The sequence below is a fragment of the Natrix helvetica genome (assembly GCF_964273705.1).
Source record: "Natrix helvetica genome assembly, chromosome: 9".
NCBI classification, from domain to species: Eukaryota; Metazoa; Chordata; class Lepidosauria; order Squamata; family Natricidae; genus Natrix; species Natrix helvetica.
The window spans coordinates 10,319,926-10,346,123 of NC_138560.1; the positions used below are offsets into that span (position 1 = coordinate 10,319,926).

The 26,198-nt window shown below is 45.7% G+C and overlaps 1 protein-coding gene across 1 annotated transcript in view; it reads left to right on the forward strand.

Annotated features, from left to right (window-relative positions):
* Positions 1 to 25,479, forward strand: part of FOXO6 (forkhead box O6) — a gene marked incomplete at its 5' end in the record, with an annotated part of 133,199 nt that extends 107,720 nt beyond the window's left edge. The window contains one exon of the mRNA XM_081962312.1: positions 23,353 to 25,479. Within this exon, the coding sequence (XP_081818438.1) occupies positions 23,353 to 24,789 (1,437 nt within the window). The 3' untranslated portion in view covers positions 24,790 to 25,479. The remainder of the gene's footprint in view (positions 1 to 23,352) is intronic.
* Between the last annotated feature and the right edge of the window lie 719 nt (positions 25,480 to 26,198).

The following is a 26,198-nucleotide window of genomic DNA, read 5'->3' on the forward strand; positions in this document are numbered from 1 at the left end:
ATACACTGTATTCCAATTGCGCCCTTATCCCCTCCAAAACAACATCTATTCTTGAGTAGGTTTTATTCCCTTTGCCTTCCACCAACACTGATTTTATAAAATCCCCCCCCAGATTTCATTATCATTATTTGCTTTGATCATCCCTTTTTAAAATTTAATTTCTGTTGTTAATTTATCATTTGTCGCCATGCTCCAACTTTCATTGTACCACTCATTTTTTGAATATCCCAATTTCGTCCCCAATATTTAGCCATCACTAATCTAGCTGCCATTATCAAATTTACAATCAATTCTTTTTTGCTTGTTTGTTTCAAAACTGTATATCCCGTTTTTCCACCAGAAACAGTCATGCGATTCTGGGTGACATGTCTAAATTTGCATATCTTCCTTAACTTCTGGGGGCCTTTACGCATGCAGTTTTTGGTAATTTCTGCACCCAGCTAGCCTCTGTGGGCAAGACAAGTGTAGATATTTTGGGGCCTCCTACTCTCGCTCTTTCTCAGAGCTGCAATTTCCCCAGAAGAAACCTCAAAGATGCTTTGTTTTTTCCCCCATCTCAAAAGACAACTGGGTCTTTTTTCCCCCTTCGGGAAGAAGAAGAAAACATTTTGCTTCTCATCTAAGAAGCTTCATCAGTTCTGATAGCGAGGGGATGGAAGGGTAGCCAGAACTGATGAAGCTTCTTAGATGAGAAGCGAAACGTTTTCTTCTTCTTCTTCCTCAAGAAAAAATAAAATAAACCAGGCCAGTTGCCTTTTGAAGTAAAAAACAAAAAAAGCACTTTAGAGGCGACTATGACCGGATGACTGAGACGGTCACCAGAACAGGCATTTCCACTGCCATAAATTGCCTCCTGGAAGTGTTCCTGAGATATTATCTGAATGCTGGACCTCTCTCGGTTGCAGGAGGCAGCATCTCACCAGCCCCAGGCCTACTGTGTGATTTTGCCAGCGGGAAAGATGTGGCTCTTTCCATTACTCATGCTATTAACTTTATTTATTTTTATTTCTAAAATGTATCATTTGCCTGCCCAATGGCAACTCTTGGGGTGACTAATGATTATAATAATATCCAAAATTCACGTTAAAAAAAACACAAGGAAGGAAGACGAGGAAATAACCCAATGATTGCAGAGATTTTTTTTAAAAAAACTGCAGCTATTTTGATTCAGCTTAATGTAAATAGGAAATCACCGGAGGAGGGGATTAGTAGTGGTTTTCTGCCTGGATGGTCTTCTGTAATGAGCCGAAGGACAGAAAGGGGGAGTAGTGAGCTTCCTCTCATATTTGGGCATACCAGGGGTTGTAACACAAATATATATATATTTGTTCAAAAGAATCACTGCTAACAAAGCACTGTCATAAAATTTACTCTGTTGAATAAGCTGAATGACAGGTTCATGTCATAGTTTGATTTATATAATGATCCTAAGCTGGGCTCCCACCGTGTGCTGAGCCATTTTTCTCTGATTTAGTTGATTGTATGAACCTAAATATGAACACTAGAAGTGGCCCTTGACTTATAACCACAATTGGGACCAGACTTTCCATAGCTAAACAAGATGGTTGTTAAAAGTGAATTGCACCTGATTTTTCTTCCCACAGTTGTTAAGCAAATCACTGTACTTGTTAAGCGAATCAAGCAATCATTAAGAGAATCCAGCTTCCCACCATTGATTTTGCTTGCTGGAAGCCAGCTGGGAACGCCGTAAATAGCAATCACTCAACCCTGGGACTCTGCAGCTTTCATAAATACGTGCTGGTTCCTAGTGCCCAAATTTTGATCATGTGACTCTGCAGATACTACCATGACCATAAGTGTGAGGACTAGTCATAAGTCACCTTTTTCAGTGCCATTGTAACTTCAGTCATTAAATGAATTTAAATCAAATGAAAGGGCAGGACAAGAAGCAATGGGTGGAAACTAATCAAGGAGAGAAGCAACTTAGAACTAAGGAGAAATTTCCTGACAGTTAGAACAATTAATCAGTGGCACAACTTGCCTCCAGAGGTTGTGAATGCTCCAACACTGGAAGTTTTGAAGAAGAGGTTGGGGATTTGTCTGAAATAGTATAAGGTCTCCTGCCTGGATTAGAAGACCTCCAAGATGCCTTCCAACTCTTCTATTCTGTTCAAACTTGATTATTCTATTCTGTTCTGTTCTGTTCTGTTCTGTTCTGTTCTGTTCTATTCTATTCTATTCTATTCTATTCTATTCTATATTTCCATTCCATTCCATATTTCCATTCCATTCCATTCTGTTACAAGTCAAAGACAACTACAACTGATCTAGTCTTTACTTAGCTGTCTTTCTCCTCAATTTCAAAAATCCCTAGTGCTTTTCTCCCTCTCTCTCTCCCCTATTTTTATGGGGAGCAGAGGGGGAAAAAGACTCCAATCAATTTGATTGTCTTGGAGATCTTTTTCCTGTATCTTTCCCCAATGCCACAATCTTTCTTTGGAGGAGGGAATAACAAGAAGGTGTTCTCCGTGTTCTGAATGGTTCTGCATTTTAGATTTATACGGCAAGGCATTATATTTTCCTGACAGTTAAATTGTTTTTCAGCCAGATATGTAGTGCAGATATCTTCATTCCCTTTATTTCCAGAATTCAGATAGGAATGCTGTTGCTTTAATAGTCAAACAGAATACAAGAGAGAGAGAGGCATCAGTGGAGAATACTGCTGGGTTTTGCAAAAAAAAAACCTCCACCTCTGAAAAACAGGAGGAGTCGGTTTAGTATGTTTTTCAGGCTAATAACTTTTATTAAAAAGGCATCAGGTGTGGGGAGCTATAGCTCAGCATTGCATACGGAGGAGTGGGCTTCAAAATTTTTTAGCAAGGGGTTCCCTGCCCAGTTGCTGGGTGGCTTAGTCAGCCTCCTAGACCACTGCGGTGGCGGCGGCGGAGGGGGGGGCGTTTTTGCACCACTTCACCGGGCTCTGGAGGCTTTCCTTGAGCCTCCTGGAGGGCAAAAATGGCCTCCCCGGGCTCTAGAGGCCCTCGGGAGCTTCTGGTAGGCCCATTTTTCACCCTCCCTTAGCCTTACATTCGTTTGACAACTGGTTCATATTTACGTAGGACAGTTGCGGTTTCCCAGAAGGTCGCAAAAGGGATCACGTGATCCCCTTTTGCGACCTTCTGACCAGCAAAGTCAATGGGGAAGCCGGGTTCACTTAAACAACCAACGTTGCTCACTTAGCAACTGCAGTGATTCACGTAACGAAGGCGGTAACAAAAGTCGTAAAACGGGGCAAGACTCACTTAACTAATGTTTCACTTGGCAGCATCAACTTTGGCCTCAATTGTGGCCGTAGGTTGAGGGCTACCTACATCTCTGCATTCACATGTGGAAAGGGGGCATCTGATCTCCGGTTATGAATGTTAATTCAGCTCTTTTAAGGGGAGGGGATACAAACATGCAACCTTTGCAACCTTGGAGCCTTGTCTCCTTCAGCAAAAGAGACTGTGAAGCTGGCCAGGTGGTCCTTCTCAAGCCACACACCCTTTGTCGCAATGAAAGCGGTTTGTGGCTGAAAGTTGTCCAGGAATAACATCGTTTTTTCTGTCTCTAAAAGCTCCGTCTGATCCAGATCGTAGGCTGGACCCAGCTGAAGTTATTTTGAATTCACACAGGAATGAAGCGCACTTGCGTAACTTGCTTTTATCTTATTTGTTAAATTCATATAGCTGCTCATCTCACATACAGTACGTGACTCAAGGAGAGAAGCAACTTAGAACGAAGGAGAAATTTCCTGACAGTGAGAATAATTAATCAGTGGAACAACTTTGCCTCCAGAGATTGTGGATCCTCCAACATTGGAAGATTGCAAGAAGATGTTGGATACCCATTTGTCTGAAGGGGTGAAGGGTTTCCTAGATAGAAGATCTCCAAGGTCCCTTCCAATTCTGTTATTCTGTTCTGTTCTAGTCCATTCCAGTCCAGTGTAGTCTAGTTTAATCTAGTCTATTCTGTATCTCTGATTACAGGGTAACAGAAAGGAGAAAGATAGTCACCTAAAGAAGATTACAGTTTAAAGTTCAAATAAGCTGAGACAGTAGAAAAGGAAGGAAATGGAATCAAGGCCAGCAAAAAATTAAATAGGATTGGTTCAAATGCAGGTGAGCCGAATCCTGCTATGTATTAACTACACATACCTATATAAATTATAATTGGGGATAGGTATAAATGCAAAGAACTTCGTGTTTGTGTCTGTCAGATTTCAGCATTTCTGATCTTTTCTTCCATGGAGTTTCTTCTTCATACTAACTGCATAACTTCTTCACAAGACGTTTAGATTGGTAGGTAAACTAAAGGTTGCATTTCATTTTACTGAATAACCCTTGATAATGTTTCAGGGCAAACTTACTCTCTCAGAAATAAGCATCTCTGTCTTCAATAAAAGTCGGTCCCTGAATTGCAATCACGCCCCATAAACTTAATTATCAATTTTTAATGGTGGTTGGCATGCAAATCTTAAATGTCTCTTTAGCTTTTTTTTTTTATTTGAGTGTTAAATGCTTTGGCAGGGTTCACACAATATAGAAAGCTAAAATAAAATGAACTTAGTTTGTTCGTTTGTTCACTTAGCAAAGATCACGTGAAGTGTGAATACCACTTTATAATGCCTTGGTAAGGCCGTACTTGGAATACTGCATCCAGGTTTGGTCGCCATGATGTAAAAAAGATGTGGAGACTCTGGAAAGAGTGCAGAGAAGAGCAACAAAGAGGATTAGGGGACTGGAGGCTAAAACATATGAAGAACGGTTGCAGGAACTGGGTATGTTTAGCTTAAGAGAAAGAAGGACTAGGGGAGACATGATAGCAGTGTTCCAATATCTCAAGGGTTGTCACAAAGAAGAGGGAGTCAAGCTATTCTCCAAGGCACCTGAGGGTAGAACAAGAAGCAATCAACTAGAGAAGCAATTTAGAACTAAAGAGAAATTTCCCGACAGTTAGAACAATTAATCAGTGGAACAACTTGCCTCCAGAGGTTGTGAATGCTCCAACACTGGAGGTTTTTAAGAAGAGGTTGGATATCCATTTGTCTGAAGTGGTGTAGGGTTTCCTGCCTAAGCAGAGGATTTGACTAGAGGACCTTCAAGGTCCCTTCCAACTCTATTATTCTAATGACTTGTTTGTTTGCAATACCATATTGTTGAAGGAAGCTCAGCTGTTAATACAGTGTATAAATCAGACCACTGCAATTAGCCAAAGTAGGGCTGCAGAGGTTTGTGGCAGGTAGGTAAAAATTCTAAAATACGTATACCTAGTTATTTAATTCTGGTAGCCTGGATTTAAGGTTACTGTGCTGTTGAGTGGAGATTCTTTCATAGGTGTCCATTTTATTAGAGATGTTATATTGACGCATCTGGGAAAATCTGAATCTGAAAGTTTCCAGGTTTTCTTCACCCAAGTGAAAGTTCAAGTCCCTGCCCAGCACCCACATGTCCATCACATGTTCCAATCAGGCACCATCCAAAACTGGAGATGCCTCCCAGTCACACCACTCCAGGTGCAGGGCGAGGTGTCCTTGACTCTCTGAGAAAGGAATGTTATTTAGGCTATACATCTCCCATAGTCCATATAATCCCCACTCCCATTTTCCCACAGCAGAAAATGTGGCAGGCCTGAAGGCCCAATGTAAAAAATGGCTTCCAGGCCTGATGGACGGAAGGAAGGAAGGAAGGAAGGAAGGAAGGAAGGAAGGAAGGAAGGGAAGGGAAGGAGGGATCCACAAGCACCCACTGTGCTTGTGGATTGAACACATCTGAACCAGTCCTTGGTGCTGTTCCTGTACCTTTAAGAGCCCCTAAGCAGAACATTGTCTCAGAATGGGAATAGTGGGAGTCTGTCCTGACAAGTGAAAGAGTCGTGGTGGCGCAGTGGTTAGAATGCAGTGCAGCAGGCTATTTCTGCTGACTGCCAGCTGCCAGCAGTTCGACAGTTCGATTCTCACTGGCTCACGGTTGACTCAGCATTCCAGCCTTCCGAGGTTGGTAAAATGAGGACCCAAATTGTTGGGGGCAATAGGCTGACTCTGTAAACCACTTAGAGAGTTCTGAGATTCTAAGCTTACCGCTTCTAGGGGGTGGGGGTGGAGTAAGGGGCACTACACCACCTCATACCTGTCAGTTGGGTACTAGTGCTTTTGTGCGCGGTCAGCTCTCTGGACAGCTTCTGTCTTGCATTTCTCATTCCGACAGAGCAAGCTATTCGGTTGGGGCAACTGCTCATCACTGCCCATCGCCACTGTTGACCAACCTGGCTGTAAAGGACACCAGGAGAACTAGCGTCAAGGGCAGCTTGTTCCAGATGCAAATTGATAGTCAAGTCACTCATCAGAACAATGCCTTCGCCTGTCCTCCCCTTAATCCTTTTACAATGGGACTAATTGCTAATCAGACTGATTTCACACTGGCTCTTTTCCCTTGACAGCCAGCCACCTTGGAGGAAAGCTCTGGGAGAGAGAGAGAGGCGGGGTGTGGGGGGTGTGGGGGAGGGAAGGGAAGGCACCAGCAGTCACCCTGGCGCATAGCTCCCCGGCGCCCATTTACACAATGGCCTCCTGCTCCAAGTCTGGAGTGATCCACTCCCTTCAGCTTGTGCCTTCCCAGCTGGCAAAGGGGACTCTGATGGCTGCAAGCCCGCATAACAGATGGTCTTGCTTGGCTTCTGACAGTGTGTGTGGGGGCGGGCGGGGGGAGGAGGGGTTCTGTTAGAGGCCTTTGCCTGCCTGATGGACCCCATTTGGAACGCCTTCACGTTCCAGGATTTCTCTGGCTAACTCCATATCTCTTGCTGTGGGGCCACTCATTCAGCGGAGGCAGCATTTTTGGCTTCGTGCAAATCTCTCCCCTTCCTCTCTTTGTCTGCCTTTTTTGCATCGGGGATTAAAGGACCGCGACATCCGATGGAACAGTGCATCACTCTTGGCAGAGTGGTGGCTGCCAGTTCCAGATATGGGGCTTCCCTATCCAGAGCTCAGCGGTAAATCACTGCACCCCCCAGCTGAACTCAGGGTCTCTAAGCTAGGAAGTAGATTATTACCCTGTCTCCAGGCACAGGCGAGTTAGAAGGAAAGCAAAAAAGGCAGCGCCTGGGCCCGATCGGTGTCGAATACGCGAAGGCTGATCTCTACCGCCTTCAAACCTATCGCTTTTTTCCTCCTGGCTTTCCCAGGAATTTAACCAATTTTCTGCATGGGGGCTTAGCGGCCTTGAGGCGGAGTGGTGATAGAGTGTTTACTGAGCTACCAAATTTGGCTGAGAACAGCTGGCTCTCCGCTTACTTCTCACACATGGGGCATGCTGGCTTGCCAGAGCGGCTCTCTGGAGGCTGAGCTGAGTGGTGGCAGCTGTCCTCCCTCCCTCCCTGTGGACTCCTTCCTTCCTGGCAGAGGGTTTGTTTGCTTGCAAGGACAACCTGGTACTTCGCCTCTTCTCTGCTCCCATCACCTGTGGTCACATGGGTTTCATCCACCTCTGCTCCCAACTTCTCCTCTGTAGGATTCTGAGTTACACTTAAGAACGCAGCCAAAGGCCATAAAAGATACACCTGTTTACATAGCTAATGCTGGATGGGAGATGGCATTTTCCCCATGATAGCTGTCAATCAATTGATGACAGCACGTTTAAATTCACGTTCCCATGAGCTGAGTGTGGTTTCTTACACTTTTTGTTGTTGTTAGTTGCGAAGTCATGTCTGACCCATCGTGATCTCAAGGACAACATTCCTCCAGGCCTTCCTGTCCTCTACCATCCCCCGGAGTCCATTAAGCTCACGCCGACTGCTTCGGTGACTCCATCCAGCAACCTCATTCTCTGTCGTCCCCTTCTTCTTTTGCTCTCAATCTTTCCCAGCATCAGGCTCTTCTCCAGGGAGCCCTTCCTTCTCATTAGGTGGCCAAAGTCTTTGAGTTTCATCTTCTTACACTTCTTACACTTAGTTAAAGGTTAATCAAAGGACCTCATAGGATGCTTGGGGGGGGGGGGGCGGCGCAGAGATTCCTTCTTTGAGGTTTTTCCAAGAATTGTGTTACTGTCACTAGAGATGGAATCCTATCCTGAAACACTGTTGGAGAGTTTCTCTTCTGGAAAAAATTGAACAAATGGTCTATCCACTTTTTCCTATCCACAAATTTCGCAGATAATTTGATTAACAGAGTTGGAAGGGACCTTGTAGGTCATCTAGTCCAACTCCCTGCCCAAGCAGGAGATCCTACACCATTTCTGACAAATGCCAGTCCAGTCTCTTCTTGAAAGTCTCCAGTGATGACGCTCCCACAACTTCTGAAGGCAACTTCTGTCCCATTGGATGATTGTTCTCACTGTCAGAAAGTTCCTCCTTATTTCTAAGTTGAATCTCTCCTTGTTCAGTTTCCACCCATTATTCCTTCTCTGCCCTTTGGGTGCTTTGGAAATTAGCTTGGCCCCTTCCTCTCTGTGGCAGCCCCTCAAATATTGGAACTCTGCTATCATGTCTCCCCTGGTCCTTTTCTTCACTGAACTAGTCATTCCCAGTTCCTGAAACCATTCTTCATCTGTTTTAGTCTGCAGTCCCCTAAATTTCAACAGGCAACTTCGTGCCCAGATCAATTAAATGCATCAGTACCTAGAATCCTTTAAGTTCCCAAAGAGATATCGTAATGAACAAAGATAATCTTCTTCACCCATTCAAAGCTACTTGTTATGCTCTTTAGAATCAGCTAGCAACGTTTCTTGTTCTCCTTCCATTCCCCTTTTCCTCCCCGAAACCTCATTCCAATTCATGTGACCAGGTTAATTGGGGAAATCACTGTTTGGCTCCGTACACATGGTATTCCCTGCATCATACTGATTCAAGTGATCTCCAATTAAAAAGCCACTTGTCTGAATCTTTGGAGACCTGTCATGACAGATGCCATGGAACTAAATAAAGGAATTCAGAAAATTATGTTCAGGGAGCTCTTGACTTACCGCCATTCATTTTGTGACCATTCAAAGTTACAAACGGCACTGAAAAAAAGCAACTTATGGCCGCTTCTCACTCACACATTGAAGCATCGCCATGGTCACGTGATCAAAATTTGGATTGCTTGGCAACAGGCTCATATTTATGACAGTTACCGTGTCCTGGGGTGACCTTCTGACAAGCAAAGTCAATGGGGGAAGCCAGATTCACTTAACAACCACGTTGTGCCAAGGAAGATTGTCAAACGGGGCAAAACCAGGGGTGGGTCCCTGCCAGTTCTAACCTCTTCTATAGAAGAGGTTCCACAAATCTACCGTGCCGTTTAGAACCGGTTCCAGCTCCCTCCCCCTGCCCGTCTGCACATCATCAAGATGAAGAGCGAGAGGAGGAATTCTGGGAGTTGAAGTCCACAAGTCTTAAAGCTGTCAAGTTTGAACACCCCTGGGTTTTTTTTTTTCCTAAAGGGTTAGGGGTGCAAGGACCTTGTAACTTGACAGCTTTAAGACTTGCGTGCTTCAAATGCCAGAGTTTCTGAGCCAACATTTTGGTTGCTAAGCAAGAGCGTTGTTAAGTGAGTTTCACCACATTTTACAAGTTGGCCACGCCCACCCAGTCACATGACTGCCAAGCCACTCCCACTCAGTCATATGGCTGGCAAGCCCCTCCTACCCAGTCACATGGCTGGCAAGCCACTCCCACAAAGCAGGCCACACCTACAGAAGAGGTTCTAAAAAAAATTGAAACCCACCACTGGGCAAAACCTCCTCAACTGCTGTCTTGCTTAGCAACAGAGATTTGGAGTTCAATTGTGGTCGTACGTCGAAGGCTACCTGCATGGAGCAGGTTGGTGTCTGTGTTATTACTTAGCCTAAACTAGTTTTAAACTAGTTTTTTTTTTTTAGGGACACGGTGGCTCAGTGGCGAAGACGCTGAGCTTGTTGATCAGAAAGGTCGTCAGTTTGGTGATTTGAATCCCTAGCGCTGCGTAACAGAGTGAGCTTCCGTTACTTGTCTTAGGTTCTGCCAGTTCGAAAGCACGTAAAAATGCAAGTAGAAAAATAGGAACCACCTTTGGTGGGAAGGTAACAGCATTCTGTGTGCCTTCGGTGTTTAGTTATGCTGGCCACTTGACCACGGAGATGTCTTCGGACAGCGCTGGCTCTTCGGCTTTGAAACGGAGATGAGTACCGCCCCCTAGAGTCAGGGACGACTAGCACATATCTGCGAGGGGAACCTTTACCTTAAACTAGTTTTCCAAAATGCAGACTATGTTCAAGGCTTGGTCTACCTAAATAATATAAATACACAAACATACACAAAAGTTTAGAGCTTGGAGTAATATGATTCATCTTCTTAAAGGGCAGAGCGTATCACTTCCTTAAAACCCGGAGGCTCTTTTGCTCATTCGGCTGAAATTCTTGGATGTGCACTTCAAAGCTCTACCTGTCCCTGGACTCTATTTGGACTCTGTATTTTGTTTGTGTTCTCCTGTATTTCATTTGCCTTTTGCATTTAATTTGCATCTGGGCCTTCACTAAGGCAACATCTCCTCCTGATGCAGTGAGTGATGAAATAGTCACTGAGGGCCACCTTGAAGATAAGCCATTCAGTTAGCATTCACACAACCAGTTTTATCTATATCTGTATCTGTATCTGTATCTGTATCTATATCTATATCTATATCTATATCTATATCTATATCTATATCTATATCTATATCTATATCTATATCTATACCTACCTACCTACCTACCTACCTACCTACCTACCTACCTACCTACCTACCTACCTATATTGCATCCCTCCCTCCATATCTATCTATCTATCTATCTATCTATCTATCTATCTATCTATCTATCTATCTATCTATCTATCTATCTATCTATCTATCTACCTACCTACCTACCTACCTACCTACCTACCTACCTACCTACCTACCTACCTACCTATATAGCATCCCTCCCTCCATATCTATCTATCTATCTATCTATCTATCTATCTATCTATCTATCTATCTATCTATCTATCTATCTATCTATCTACCTACCTACCTACCTACCTACCTACCTACCTACCTATATTGCATCCCTCCCTCCATATCTATCTATCTACCTATCTACCTATCTACCTACCTACCTACCTACCTACCTACCTACCTACCTACCTACCTATATTGCATCCCTCCCTCCCTCCATATCTATCTATCTATCTATCTATCTATCTATCTATCTATCTATCTATCTATCATCTATCTATCTATCTATCTATCTATCTATCATCTATCTATCTATCTATCTATCTATCTATCTATCTATCTATCTATCTATCTATCTATCTATCATCTATCTAAATTAAAGCCAGGGGAATATGCATTGTGGATCTTGATCTTGGCATAAAGCTAAGAGGATTTCAGTCCTTGGACTCTTCACCTGCTATCTACATTGATAATAAAATCCCTATTTCTTCTACACTGAAACAGGGTTGTTTTTTTTTTAAAAAAATGTGTGGTGAAATTTATGTATTTCTTTGTTTATTACATTTATTAAACGCCTCATAAAATAAATTCTCTCGGCATTGCACAATTCAATTAAAGGCAATAATAGTACAACAAAAACACAATAGATCAATAAAATTCAGTATAGCGTTAAAATAAAAAAACCCACCAGCCTATCGGTACAGCTTGATAAACTACCATTAGGTACTAAAACTGTTTTTTTTACCCCCTTAATCCTTCCAGTGGACTTAAACAATAAATCTTAAATGATTAGAAATGCTTGCTTTAGGATCAAAGAGGGAGGGGGCTTTCCTGGCCTTCTTCGTAGCAAGATATCCTCTTTTCCCCCCAAAATGGAGGCAGCAAAAGCCATAAACCTTGGTTAGGGCTGTGGTACCAAAGGGAGCTTAGTGAGTCTTTCCTCTTGTCGTGTTTAATTAGTTAGCCGAGCCCCGTTATATTTGAGTGTCCCTGCAGAAGAGGATTTCACTTCCAAAGTGTTGTGAAGAAAGCGTAAAAATAAGTATAACAATTCTATTTTTGAAAAAAATAATAGCTGTTCTGAGATGGAGCGGAGTCACTGCCAAACTTCTCGTTCTGCTAATTGTAGAGCAGACTGCTCACCCATTGCCGTAGAGGGCAAATACAGGTATTCCTCAGCTTATGACCACATTTGGGACCAGAATTTCCATTGCTGAGCGAGCTGGTTGTTAAGTGAGTTGTGGCTGATTTTACACACCTTTGGACCATGGTTGTTAAGAGAAGCACAGCAGTTGTTAAGTGAATCCTGAGGTCATTGAGCAAATCTGGTTTCCCCCATTGACTTCGCTTGTCGGACGCCGGCGGGAAAAGGTTGCCAATCGGGATCCCAAGACCCTAGGACTGGGGCGTCAAACCCAAGGAGAGTGCGACAGATTTGGCCCATGACGTTATTGGATCCAGCCCGCGGGGCGGTCCTGGAAAATATATGCTGGCCCCCATCGCTTCCAATGCGAAGAAGAAACATAGGGCCAGTGTGGCTTTGACCCGGTCTGCCCAAAACAAGGAGGAAACATAGGCAGTTTGGGGAGTGGCGTCAAGCTGGCCAGGCCCACCCAATTGGTCACGCCCACCCATTCGGCCATGTCTTCCCGGCCTCCCAAGGTCAACCACAGCTCTGATGCAGCCCTAAATGAAATTGAGTTTGACACCCCTGCCCTAAGACATTGTAACTGTTGGAAATATATGGCGGTTGCACACGACAGTGGGGATGCTGTGACAGCCGCGAGTGCGAGGACTGGTTGCTAGTAGCTTTTTACAATGGCGTTGCCATTTTGAATGGCCCCTCAACAGATGGTCATAAGTCGAGGACTACCTGTATCCTTTCAGCACCGTTTTTACCCATCTGAAGTGAGCTTCAAAATAAAGTTTTAAAGAGCAAGGGGTTGGATTAGAAGACCTCCAAGGTCCCTTCCAACTCTGTTATTCTGTTATGAAAAACATTGTAGGTCATTTCAATCGATCAGTCACAATAGAGCTGGAAGGGACCTTGGAGGTCTTCTAGTTTAACTCCATGCTCAAGCAAGAGACCGTATACCATTTCAGACATGTCCAGCCTCTTAAAAACCTCCAGGGATGAAGCAGACACAATTTCTGGAGGCAAGCTGTTCCACAGGTTAATTGTCCTCACTATTAGGAAGTTTCTCTTCAATCCCAGGTTGCTTCTCTTCTTGATTCGTTTCCATCCATTGTTCCTTGTCTTCCTTCTGGTGCTTTGGAAAATAGGTTGACCTCCTCTTCTTTGGGGCAGCCCTCCCAAATACTGGAATGCTGCTACCGTGTCACCCCCTTGGCCTTCTTTTCTCTAGACCAGCCAAGCCCAGTTCCTGCGACCTTTCTTCATATGTTTTATTCTCCAGGTCTTTAATCATTTCCACCCAATCTGGCAAAAGTACCCATTGAATCTGTGTCCTGATGGGGGGGCCTCTCAGAAGTGAAGTGTCACGTGAAGTGTTAATACCACTTTATAATGCCCTGGTAAGGCCACACTTGGAATACAGCATTCAGTTTTGATCACCACGATGTAGAAAAGATGCAGAGACTCTAGAAAGAGTGCAGAGAAGAGCAACAAAGATGATTAGGGGACTAGAGACTAAAACATATGAAGAACGGTTGCAGGAACTGGGTATGTCTAGTTTAATGAAAAGAAGGACTAGGGGAGACATGATAGCAGTGTTCCGATATCTCAGGGGTTGCCACAAAGAAGAGGGAGTCAAACTATTCTCCAAGGCACCTGAGGGTAGAACAAGAAGCAATGGGTGGAAACCAATGAAGGAGAGAAGCAATTTAGAACTGAGGAGAAATTTCCTGACAGTTAGAACGATTAATCAGTGGAACAGAAGTTGCCTCCAGAAGTTGTGAATGCTCCAACAATGGAAGTTTTTAAGAAGAGATTGGATAACCATTTGTCTGGAACGGTATAGGGTTTCCTGCCTAGGCAGGGGGTTGGACTAGAAGACCTCCGAGGTCACTTCCAACTCTGCTATTGTATTGTATTGTAAGTAACCTTCCTCTATGGCAGGAGCGGCCAACGATGGTATAACATTATGACTTGTGGACTTCAACTCCCAGAATTCCTGAGCCAGCATGGTGGGACTGGGAAACTATGTTATGCTGGCTGAGGAATAATAATAATAATAAAAAAACAGTGGCCTTGTTCCAGGACAAAAATTTCCAGAGCATGAAACATCCTTGTCTCACCAAGTTTAGAGTCTTTAGAGGACTTTCCCCTCTCTGAATGGTTGTACATGTTCCCATGTTTCTCACTGTTACTCAGCTGACAGCAGACAACACGGCCTGGGGAATGCTACGTGGGTGTTGCTTAGGGGGACAACACCCTTCTCCTTTTCTCTCTTTCTCTGAGTCAGAAAAAGACTCCCCAGCCAAAGCCTGCCATCCAGACTCAAAAATAGAAATAATTGTGCTGTGGCATGGCGGTGGCAACGATGCTGGGGCTCCCCAGGGTGAGATCATCTCCATCCCTGCCCCTCAGGACTGGAGTACTTGATCTCTTGGTACAGTAGACGCCGTGCCAAGAGCAAATCGGCTTCTTGCCATCCAATTCATTAAACTTGAGGTCCTCACCCTTCTTTTTTCGGCTCTCATTCTCCTGGCCCAACCACCGGTGCCTACGCATCCCTTCGTGGAGGCCAGGCGGCCTAGTTTGTCTCCTCTTAAGGGCCATTCCTGCTCTGTTGTCAACCATGATTTCGGAGCTAAACATCTCTAAACCCACCACCATAATTTCAGTTTTTTTTTTGCCTAAATGGAAAACTTTGTGAACTATAGGCTTTCATATCATGTGCAAGTGGCAAGTGAAAAGGACTGCTACCCAACCCTAATCATATTCATTTTTTTTTGTCAAAAGCCAAAGTTTACTTGCTAAGAAAGCAAAATGCTTCCCACAAATAGAAGAATTGGGTACCTATAAAAGGACATATGATTGGCTCAGTGGCTAAGACGCTGAGCTTGTCGATCAGAAAGGTCGGCAGTTCAGCGGTTTGAACCCCTAGCGCTGCGTAATGGAGTGAGCTCCCGTTACTTGTCCCAGCTTCTGCCAACCTAGCAGTTCAAAAGCACGTAAAAATGCAAATAGAAAAATAGGGACCACCTTTGGTGGGAAGGTAACAGCGTTCCGTGCGCCTTTGGTGTTGAGTCATGCCGGCCACATGACGTGATGTCTTCGGACAGTGCTGGCTCTTTGGCTTTGAAATGGAGATGAGCACCACCCCCTAGAGTGGGGAATGACTCGCACATATGTACGATGGGAACCTTTCCCTTTACCTAAAAGGACATATAGGTAGCTCAGGGTTGAAATGAGAGGTCCTTGTTGCTCTCTGAACTTGGGTGTTGTCTTGTAGACATTTCATTATCCTAGGTAAGATAGCAGTGTTGATCTTACCTAATATGGGTAATGAAATGTCTGCTAGAAAACAACCAAGCTCATAGATCATCCAGGACTCCTCAGAAGCGCTGGGTTCCCACCATGCTTAACCAAGGCAATTAAAACTTGAGTCACTGCATTGATACAATTTGAATATGTTGGTTATTTTTAAACGTGGTTTGCTTTATTATGTCTTAGTCTGTTGTGCATATCCACCCTGTTTATTTAGTTTACATATTAAGGTACTATAAACTGACAGAATAATTAATTCAGTAATCAAGTTAAATTTGTTATATGAACACAGCTGCTGAGTATTTTTTTTTTAAAAAAAGTAAGATTTTTTTTTTTAAAAAAATAAAAGCATTCATAGATCTCAATTCGTAACAACTTATTCCTGGCCAATGCGAAGGAGAAAATATGCTAAAATACTAATAGCAAATCCAAATCTAATAAAAATAATAAAGCAGGAAAAATATCTCAATCGATTAGTTTTTAAAATAGAGCGCCTTAAATTCCTCGGGGCATTAAAATATTTTAACTTTGCTCACCGCCTGGAGTTCAATCCTGACCAGTTGACTCATCCTTCCATCCTTCCGAGGTGGGTAAAGTGAGGACCCAGATGGTTGGGGGCAAGAGGCTGACTCTGTAAACCGCTTAGAGAGGGCTGTAAAAGCACTGTAAAGCGGTATATAAGTCTAAGGGCTATTGAACATTTCCTCTAGACTGGTATGCTGGAGCACGATGGAGCTAAATTGAAGCACCTGTCCAAAGGTCTGCATTGCATGTTCTCTTTGCAAAGTGATGTTGCAGCCTATAAGAAAACACAACGCAGCCTGTTCAGGTCCTCAACTTACGACCACAATTGAGCTCCAAATTTCTGTTCCTGGCTGAGACATTTCCATGTTACGACCTTCCTTGCTGCAGTTGTCAGGTGAATCACTGCAGTGGTGAATTTAGTAACACGGTTGTTAAGCGAATCTGGCTTCCCCATGGACTTTGCTTGTCGGAAGATCGCAAAAGAGGATGATGTGATCCTGGGATGGTCATAAATATGAGTCAGATGCCAAGCGTCGGAATGTTGTTCCTGCCTCCGTCAGGATGCCGTAATGGTTGTAAGTGTGAAAAATGGTCATGTCAATTTTTTCAGCGCCGTTCTAACTTCCAATGGTCACTGAGCGAACCGTTGTAAGTTGAGGACTACCTATGGTCTTCGCCACAAGAGATGTTGCTTGGCTGTGGCTCCATCCTGAAAATAAGTCCTTCCCGGCTAATAAGCCCATTCGGGCTATTGAGCGCATGCGCTAAAATAAGCCCTCCCGTGAAAATAAGCCCTCCCCTTAAAATAAGTCCTCCCCAAAAATATTGCAACAGAGCAGCAGCCATGAGGCAACCACACTCGCTGCCTCCCACACCTCAAAAATAATAAGACCTCCCCGAAAATAAGACCAAGCATTTTTTTCAGGGCGGGGGGGGGGTCCTGTCTTATTTTCGAGGAAACACAGTACTCTTGTTATGCTTCCTGCAGGAGTTGCGTTGCCAGAGTCGTACAAGTTGCCTCAAGCTTGAGTGGACTGGCCCAGTACACCGAGCCACTCTTAGAACGTATTGTCGCTTCTCCTTCCAGGCCTTCCCTTGGCTCTCCTCAGAGCAGCTGGCGGGCTGTCAGGTTCGACAGAAATGTGGAGTCCCCACGCAGCTCTTCTGCCGACTGCCTGTGATGCACTGTCACCTCCATCATGCTTTTGTGTAGTTCTTGGTGTCTTGCATTTCTTTCTGAAGAGGCCATGGGGGGGGGGCAGCGAGGAGAGGGGGGGGGGAGCATCCCTTTGCAAGAAACAGCCTCTGGCAGTTCTCCTCATGCATAAAATGAAGGTATTGCTGTGGCTTTTTCTGCTTCATGGGGGGGGGGGAGGGGAAAAAAAGGGAGCTGAACCAACCATTTTCTGGATCTTTCATGGAAGTTACCGGAGCTGGTTCCGTGGAGCTGCGGAATGCCTAAATAGGAAGTAGCAGCTGCCACCGTGCCTCTACTCATTGGCTCGGTCTAGATCAGGGTTGTGTTTGACCTTGGGGGGAGGAGGGGCTGGCCAGGGTGGATGTGGCCAGGTCGACGTCACTCGTGTCAGAGGCGCCTGTGGTGGCCCGAGCACTCTGCCAGCAAAAACAGGCTCCCGAGCTCCGTTTTCAGCTGCAACGGCCTCCTGCAGCTAACTGCGGGTCAAAACGGAACTCAGGGGGGGGGGGCACGTGCAACCCTCACAAGCTCTATTTCTGGCTGCGACGGCCTCCTGCAACCCTCTGTCAGAGAAAACAGAGCTTGGGGGTGGTGGCCCTGCACGCGGCCCTCCCCAAGCTCCATTTTCTCTGATTGAAGCACCATGGGCTGGTCCTTTGCTGTTTCCCGGGCAGCCCCACGGACCATATCTAAGCACCCTGAGGGCCAGATTCGGCCCCCGGGCCTTGAGTTTGAAACCCCTGGTTTAGATCCTTGGATACTTTCTGATGCTTCTTTTTAATAAGTCTTTATTTAAGGTCAGGTTCTCTGGCTTGCACCTCCCCAGAAAAATGTAGAGAAGAGGACAACATTGGATTGCCAGTTCACTAATGTTGTCAAAAGTGGGTTATTCATATATATATTTATTAGATTGTAGTTGAGGAACAGATCACGGCTTTGCTGGTGAAGAGGAAGATTTTCTCTTTTACTAGCATCCAGTTGGTTTTAAGGTTGAAGACGTTTCACTTCTCATCCAAGAAGCTTTTTCTGCTTTGACAGGTTTGTGGGGAATGGAAGGATTTATATTCCTTGCAGACAGCTGGTCATTTGCATCCTTTTACAGGGTCATTGAGGCCACCTGGAGCTTTATCTATGTCCACAGGATCTCCTGAGGGCCCAGATTGTTGGGGGCAACAGGCTGACTCTGTAAACCGCTTAGAGAGGGCTGTAAAAGCACTGTGAAGCGGTATATAAGTCTAAGTGCTATTGCTATATACCTCAAGAGGAAGATAGGGACTTTACTTTATTTTTTACTTTATTTTAAATTTCTAGACCGCCCCCTCTCCCGAAAGGGACTCGGGGCGGTGTACAGTCAAATTAAAACACAAGGAATACATAAGAATAGATATTAATTAAGGGAGAAGGTGATTTGTGCTGGTTTATGACGGAGACAGGCTCAATTCCCCCATGAATGAGACCCTCTATCTTGTTGTTTTTCCAAGGATGGCTTGTAATTTCTTTGACCCACCCTCTCCGTCTTACCTGTTGTCTTACCATTCTTCTACTTTCCTCAACCGTGTCCCTCCTAATCTTTTTGAAAGGCAGCAAGTTCAGAAAAAGGGTAGTCTTATTTTTAAAGATAGGCAGCCAACTTTGATCTTGTTCATGCTCTTTTCAGCGTCGGGTTTAAAATTGCTTTGGTCCTCTGGGTCACATTGGGGGGAAAGCCTTTTGCAACCTGGTGCCCTCCAGATGTATCGGGACTGGAGAATTTCCCCTGAATTCCCCGATGCCCTGGGGGAAATCAAGCAGGGCTTAATCTGAGCTATATTTTCAGGGCAGGCATGGCATTGGATCCAGGAAGAAAACTACAAACAGGAGAATTTAGCTGCTGTCTAAAACGGAAAGGTTTGAATCAGGCTGATGAATTTATTAGACCCAGCTCTGAGCTTAGTGCCTGAGTTCAGAGCCGTGTGTGTGTGTGTGTGTGTGTGTGTGTGTGTGTGTGTGAGAGAGAGAGAGAGAGAGAGAGAGAGAGAGAGAGAGAGAGAGAGAGAGAGAGAGAGAGAGAGATATGGAGAAGAGGGAGGTAGGGAGGGAGAGAGAGAGTGTGATAGATAGATGATAGATTAGATAGATAGATAGATAGATAGATAGATAGATAGATAGATAGATAGATAGATAGATAGATAGATAGATAGATAATTGGCACATCTGCAGGGAGGAGGGAAGTAGAATGTTAAAAGGTCTCTGCCTAAAATCCTGCCTCCAACAATATTTTTTTAAAAATCAACCTGGCTAAAAAGATAAGGCGGGAAGGAGTATGATGAGGATGGGGAGAAGGTGGGATCTGCTGTCAATCCATAAAAAAAAAACCCTTCCCCAATGTGAACCCCTCTGTTGGAGCCCCAACCCCCAACCCAAGTGTTGAAGCTCTTACGGAAGGTCAGGAGGGTTGGGGCCAATCTCACGGGGTGGGGGAGATGTTGCAAAGGACCCCGCCAGCTGGAATACTGTGGCCAATGGGGCCCCGCAGCAACATTATTGGTGGAAGTGATTCGTTAAATCTTCCTTGCTACGTGCCATACATTTTTGAGATACCCAGAAGAACTGCTCTTCCTGGGAAGGCTGGTAAATCCAACTAGCATTTGTACAAGGGACCGGTGCATATCTCTTGGCCCCTGCTGAGGCTGGTGGGATGGAAGGGGAAGACACTCATGTTAGTTGCTGCTCTCTGATCTTCCTCCCCCCCCCCCCCCGAGTCCCTCCCCCCTCTTCTTCCTCCTCATTCTTCCTTTTCTTCTTCTTCTTCTTCCTCCTCCTCCTTCCTCCTCCTCCTCCTCCTCCTCCTCCTCCTCCTCCTCCTCCTCCTCCTCCTCCTCCTCTTCTTCTTCCTCTTCTCCTCCTTCCTCCTCCTTCATTCTCCTCTTCCTTCCTTCCTTCCTCCCTCCCTCTTCCTCCTCCTCCTCTTCTTCTTCTCCTGCTTCTTCTTCTGGGTTTCCAAGTTGGCGTGCCTCGTCTCCTGCACTGCGGGATGGAAAGAGTTAACAGCCAGGCCCTACCTGCTATTGCATTTTAAAGATGCCGAGATGAAAGCCCATAATTTATTCTCCCCACACACGAAGGAGCAATTAGTTCTAAACACGGCTTAATCAGTCAGCGAGAGATTGATTTCTGTAGACTTGGATTTGGTGGCTGCTGGCAGAGTGCCAGCCTGCAAGCAGTCTCCAAATAAATGAAGTGCAGAGAAGCAAGCCATTCCATAATATGATCTATGGGCCTCTGTAACTTTCTTGCCTGCTCATTAGTATGCCTCTGGACAAAGGCACGGATTCAAACTCTGCGGTCGCCTCGTCAGCCTCTCACCGGGCAATTTTCGACCCCTGTGCCTCCTTCCAGCCCATCCCCCTGTCTGTATGTGCAATTCCTCGCTTAGTACATTCAGCCCAGCAGCTGCCTTCACCCAGTTCCGGACAACAACCAGAACAAAAGGAACACTCAACACACAGCAGACATCGAACAGTTGATAGGTGTCAGCTTCGGGGTTCCATAAAACTCTGCATCAAGCTCAGTGGAGAGAGAGAGAGAGAGAGAGAGAGAGAGAGAGAGAGAGAGAGAGAGAGAGAGAGAGGGAGGGAGGGAGGGAGGGAGGGAGGGAGAGAGGGAGAGGGAGAGATAGATAGATTGGAGAGAGAGAAAGAGAGAGAAAGAAATATTGGAGAGGGAGAGAGAGTGATTGGAGAGAGAGAGATTGGAGAGAGAGAAAGAAAGATTGGAGAGAGAAAGAGAGAGAAAGAAAGAATGAAGAGGGAGAGAGAGAGTGTGTGATTGAAGAGAGAGAAAGAGAGAGAAAGAAATATTGGAGAGGGAGAGAGAGAGTGATTGGAGAGAGAGAGATTGGAGAGAGAGAAAGAAAGATTGGAGAGGGAGAGAGAGTGATTGGAGATTGGAGAGAGAAAGAGAGAGAAAGAAAGAATGAAGAGGGAGAGAGAGAGTGTGATTGGAGAGAGAGAAAGAGAGAGAAAGAAAGAATGAAGAGGGAGAGAGAGAGAGTGATTGGAGCGAGAGTGAGAGATTGGCGAGAGAGAAAGAAAGATTGGAGAGGGAGGGAGGGAGGGAGGGAGAGAGAGAGAGAAGCATAGAAAAATATTTGCAAAAACCTTGACTTCTATGTACAGGAAGTCTTCAACTTACAACTGTAATCAAGCCCAACATTTATGTTGCTAAGTGAGACATTTACGGTGAGTGTGGCCCATTTTATGACCTTTCCTGCCACAATTGTTAAGTTGTGAAGTTAGTAACACAATTCTTGAGGGAATCTGGCTTCCCTCAGTGAACCATTGACTTGTCAGAAGGTCGCAAAAGAGAATCACATGACCCCGGAACACCGCAACCGTCATAAATATGAGTCAGTTGCCAAGAGTGTGAGTTTCAGTCAGGTGACCACGGGGAGGCTGCAACGATCACAAGTGTGAAAAAAATGGTCTTTCCTCAGTGCCGTCGTAACTTTGAACGGTCACTAAATAAACTTGACTTGGAAGTCAAGGACTGTCTGTTTCGCCCATTGTTGTATAAACCTAGGCTCAGTTTACCCCGTTAGATCAGTGCTTCTCGACCTTGGCCATTTTAAGAGGTGTGGAGTTCAGCACGGCTGGCTGGAGAATTCAGGGTGTTGTGCTAGACAATTTTAACTTTTCATCTTTTAAAAGCATTGAAGTCCAGAAGGATATGAAAGTGGAAAGAGGGATAACTTGCTTTAATCTCAGAAGACAGAATATGAACGGTCGGGATTTGGGTCACCAAAGTTTGCTGCAAAAATGGCAGCAGGTAGATCTTTGTGGAAATCCAGAATTTGATCACCTCTTAGCACAGCGACAGTTTGATCTTTTTTATTTCTCACTCAATATTCCCCTAACGAGCGGAAGGAAACTGTGGGATGAAGTGAAGGATTCATCATAAAGACTCTCGAGAAATTTATATTCAATTTCCTTTTTTCTTTCCTTTTTGATACTTCATGTTTCTCGACCGCCTCTCTCGCTCGCGGAAAGGTTGGGTCAGTGATTTTATTTAGATTCTACCCTTCCTAAAAAACAAAAAAGCCCAGCATGCCAAATTGATGGCAATTTTATTTTAATTTATTCTATTCACTAAGCAACCTTGCATGGCAACTGAAGTTGAGAAACAGAGTTGGCTCTCTCCATAGTTTTAACCCCGGGGAAAGATCTTGAAAATGGTTATCCCTCCATAGCCAGCTTATTAACTTCCCAAACACTCCAAATCAGCTAAGTCTTGTCTTTTCAAGCAAGTAGAATTGCACAAAAAAGGTTGGTACGTGTCTGGTGTAGCCAATGCTTCAGGTCACATATTGGTTGCCGTCTTTGCTCCACTAATGTTTGTTTATTTGATTTATTTATTTGTATCCTGCCTTTATTATTTTTTATAAATATCTCAAAGGGGCAAACATACCTAGCATACCTTTCTTCCTCTAACTTTTCCCACAATAACAGCCCTGTGAGCGAGTTGGCCCGAGAAAAGAATGATTGGCCCAAAGTCACCCAGTTGGCTTTCATGCCTAAGGCGGGATTAGAATTCCCAGTCTCCTGATGATTGGCCCAGAGTCACCCAGCCAGCTTCCATGCTTAAGGTGGGATTAGAACTCCCAGTCTCCTGATGATTGGCCCAGAGTCACCCAGCCAGCTTCCATGCTTAAGGCAGGATTAGAACTCCCAGTCTCCTGATGATTGGCCCAAAGTAAATGAACTGTTGTAAGTTGAGGACTACCTGCATGACATAATGCAAGAAAAGATCATAGCCAATCCCTGTTCACACTGTTATCAAGAATACAACTCAAGGACACCTCTAGAAAGTCCCCAGGAGTTGAGTTTGGCTTCAAGGAGATTTGACTATAATCACGTTAATGGAATATTTAATTTAGTTAATTAGGGGCTTATTAAGTTTATAGCTGATTTATTTATTTTTATCCTGGCCATTTCCCAGTCTTTGTATCGGTGCGTCCCATTTTGAGCAGGGTGCTGTTTTTTATATCCCAAATGTGTCTCTCGATTTGAGAAAAGGGGGGCTCTCTGCTAACCACAAGCGGAACTGAAAAGGTTTGGTGCATGTCAGCTGTAAAGCCAGGGGACGGGTAGCTTTGGGGTGGGGTGGGGGTAGAAAGGAGAAAGAATGGCAAGTGAGAGATGTGAGGATTGCTTCTGGCCAACAGTGATATATTTTTTTCTTCTTCTTCTTTTGGTCTTGTTTTGCTTGCAGAATTCAATCCGGCACAACCTGTCCTTGCACACCCGCTTCATCCGCGTGCAAAACGAAGGCACTGGCAAAAGTTCCTGGTGGATGCTGAACCCCGAAGGTGGCAAAACTGGGAAGACGCCCCGCCGCCGAGCCGTCTCCATGGACAACAACAGCAAGTTCCTGCGGATCAAAGGCAAAGCCAGCCGGAAAAAGCAGAGCCAGACCTCTCAGGAACGAGGAGAGGAAAGCCCAGCGAGCCAGCAGGCCAAATGGTCAGAGAGCCCCACCTCCCACACCGGCGAGGAATATGACGCTTGGGCTGACTTCCGGACACGGGCCAACTCCTCGGCCAGCACGCTGAGTGGCCGCCTCTCCCCCATCATGGCCAACCATGAGCCGGATGAGCTGGAGGAGGAGGATGGGACCCCCTCCTCCCCGCTGATGTACCCCAGCCCTTCGAGCACCCTGTCCCCCTCCCTGAACGCCCGCTGTTCAGTGGAGATGCCCAGGCTGACCGATCTCACCGGTACCATCAACCTGAACGAGAGCCTGGGGGAGAGCCTTCTCGATGACCTGCAGGACAACTACAGCATGAGCCCATCCCAGCCGCTTTCTGCTGGAGGACTTCGGCCCAGGACCTCCAACTTTGGCTTCAGCTCAAAGTGCTCCTCCGTGGGGGCAGGAGGTGGGGGAGGGGGAGGAGGTGGGAACACCTACTCTGGGACTATTTATAGCCAGCCCGCCATGAGCATCATGCGCCGTCTGCCCATGCAGACCATCCAAGAGAACAAGCAGGCCACTTTTGTCCCCATGAATTCCTACCGCAACGCCTCGTTGCAGGACCTGCTCTCCTCCATTTCCTATGCGCACAAGGAGGGGGAGCCGCACCTGCCCCCGGCCAGCAGCATGGGCCTGCCTCGCGGCCACAGACCAAACGCCCTGGTGTGTAGCGGTGGGGGTGGAGGTGGAGAGATAGGGTTGGTTCCCTACCCTCCCCACTCGTCCTCTCTCATGAAGAGCAACACGTTATACCACCACCCGTTACCAGCTGGCCATCACCCTCCTCTTAACAACAGTGCCTTACCGTCTCCGATCAGCCTTATGAGCCTGCCCGGTGACACTTGCAGCATGGTGAACATGGCTCACCACGGGCATCTCCATTCCTACGTCAGCAACCAGGGAGCGCACATGAGCTTGCTAGATTCCTTGCAGGGACCTTACCCAGAAGCCATGCACACCCCTGTTTTGAGTCAGGACAGATTCCCAGCCGATCTAGACTTGGACATGTTCAACGGGAGCTTGGAATGCGATGTGGAGTCCATCATCCTCAATGACTTCATGGACAGCGACGAGATGGACTTCAACTTTGACTCGGCTCTTCCGCCACAAAACGGTCTCAATGTGGCCCCTTTGCCCAGTGCCCCACAGCCCAGCAATCAAAGCTGGGTACCTGGATGAGGCCGGTTCAGGCTGCTCAGGCCCAGCAATGAGTGGGGCAAAGAGGGTCTTGGGGAAACGGAACTCTTTCCTCCATCATTCAGTCCTGCTCTTCTACTTCTTCTTCTTCTTCTGTTCTTTGCCTTCATTTCTTCAGCCAGGCTAGAGCCATCTGTTGAAACTTGACAACGACACTACACTACACATGCACGCACACATGCACACACAAACACATGCACACACAAAAACACACACACACAGACACAAAATGTAGGGTAAAATGTTTTGACAGGTACTGGCGGCTTCCCGCCTTGTGCCAGGTGTATTGTGCAGTAAGTCGGATCTGTCTTTGATGTGTGCAATAGGCACAACTTAGCCATGGCATTGCAAAGTCGCTTCCCCTTTCCCCCCTCACTCTCTCCCTCTCTCCCTCCGTGGGCATTTGCACTATTGCACAGAAAGGGAACAGGTGATCTGTGACCTGGAGAACAGACTAGAGCTATTGCCAAGCATCCATGCTAATTTAGAGCAGGGTCCCCAGCCCTGAGTCTGTGGACTGGCCCTGGGCCGTGGCATGCCAGAAACCAGGCCACGGGATGCAGGCAGTACATGAAACCACACCCCCTCCGGTCCATGGAAAAACCTCTCCATGGAACCACTTCCTGGTGCTCAAAAGGTTGGTGGCCGCTGACTTAGATGGCTTCCATACAAAGGTTTTAGAACAAGTTTTCTGCTGGCTTTCCACTTTCCTAACTATCTAAATTCTGATTTGATTTCTTCTTCTCGCTCATTCCTTGCCCGTATATGGCCCCCCATTTCATGCAGCGGGCAACAGCAACAGGGAAGAACTAATTTCTCGTGTGAAACCTAGGTTTATCGTGTGATAGCTCCATTATATCTCCATCCTTTTAGCCGAATTGCTGAAGATTTGCTCAACAGGTAGGAAAAAGAGATCTGAGGCATTTGTGGCATGGCTGGCACAGAAAGAAAACAACAACAACAACAACAACAACAACCTGGGTTTGTTTGCTATAAATCTAGCCACTGACTCTGCATTGCCCAGTAGACATGGGGGGTAACAGGACCTGAACTCGTCAACTTTGCTCATTTTCGTGTTCATTTTCATGCCATCTGGGTTTGCAACAGAAACAGCTTGCAGGATGAAATGTGCATGCACATGGCCATGTGGTAGAATGGGCCCTAATACCATTTGCTCCGGCATACAAATATGTGCAGTTTGCCCTTACCCATGGCATTTGGCATTGTGGCAGAGATGGCTGCTGGGATGGGCAGGTTAAGTAGGAAGGTGGAATGGAAAAGACTGGTGGCAGCTTATTTTCAGTGTTTGCACCTCCAGTAATGAAACACGTAAGGCTGAACCTAACAAGTAGCTAATATAATGCCCCCTAATAATAAATTTTGGTTATAGA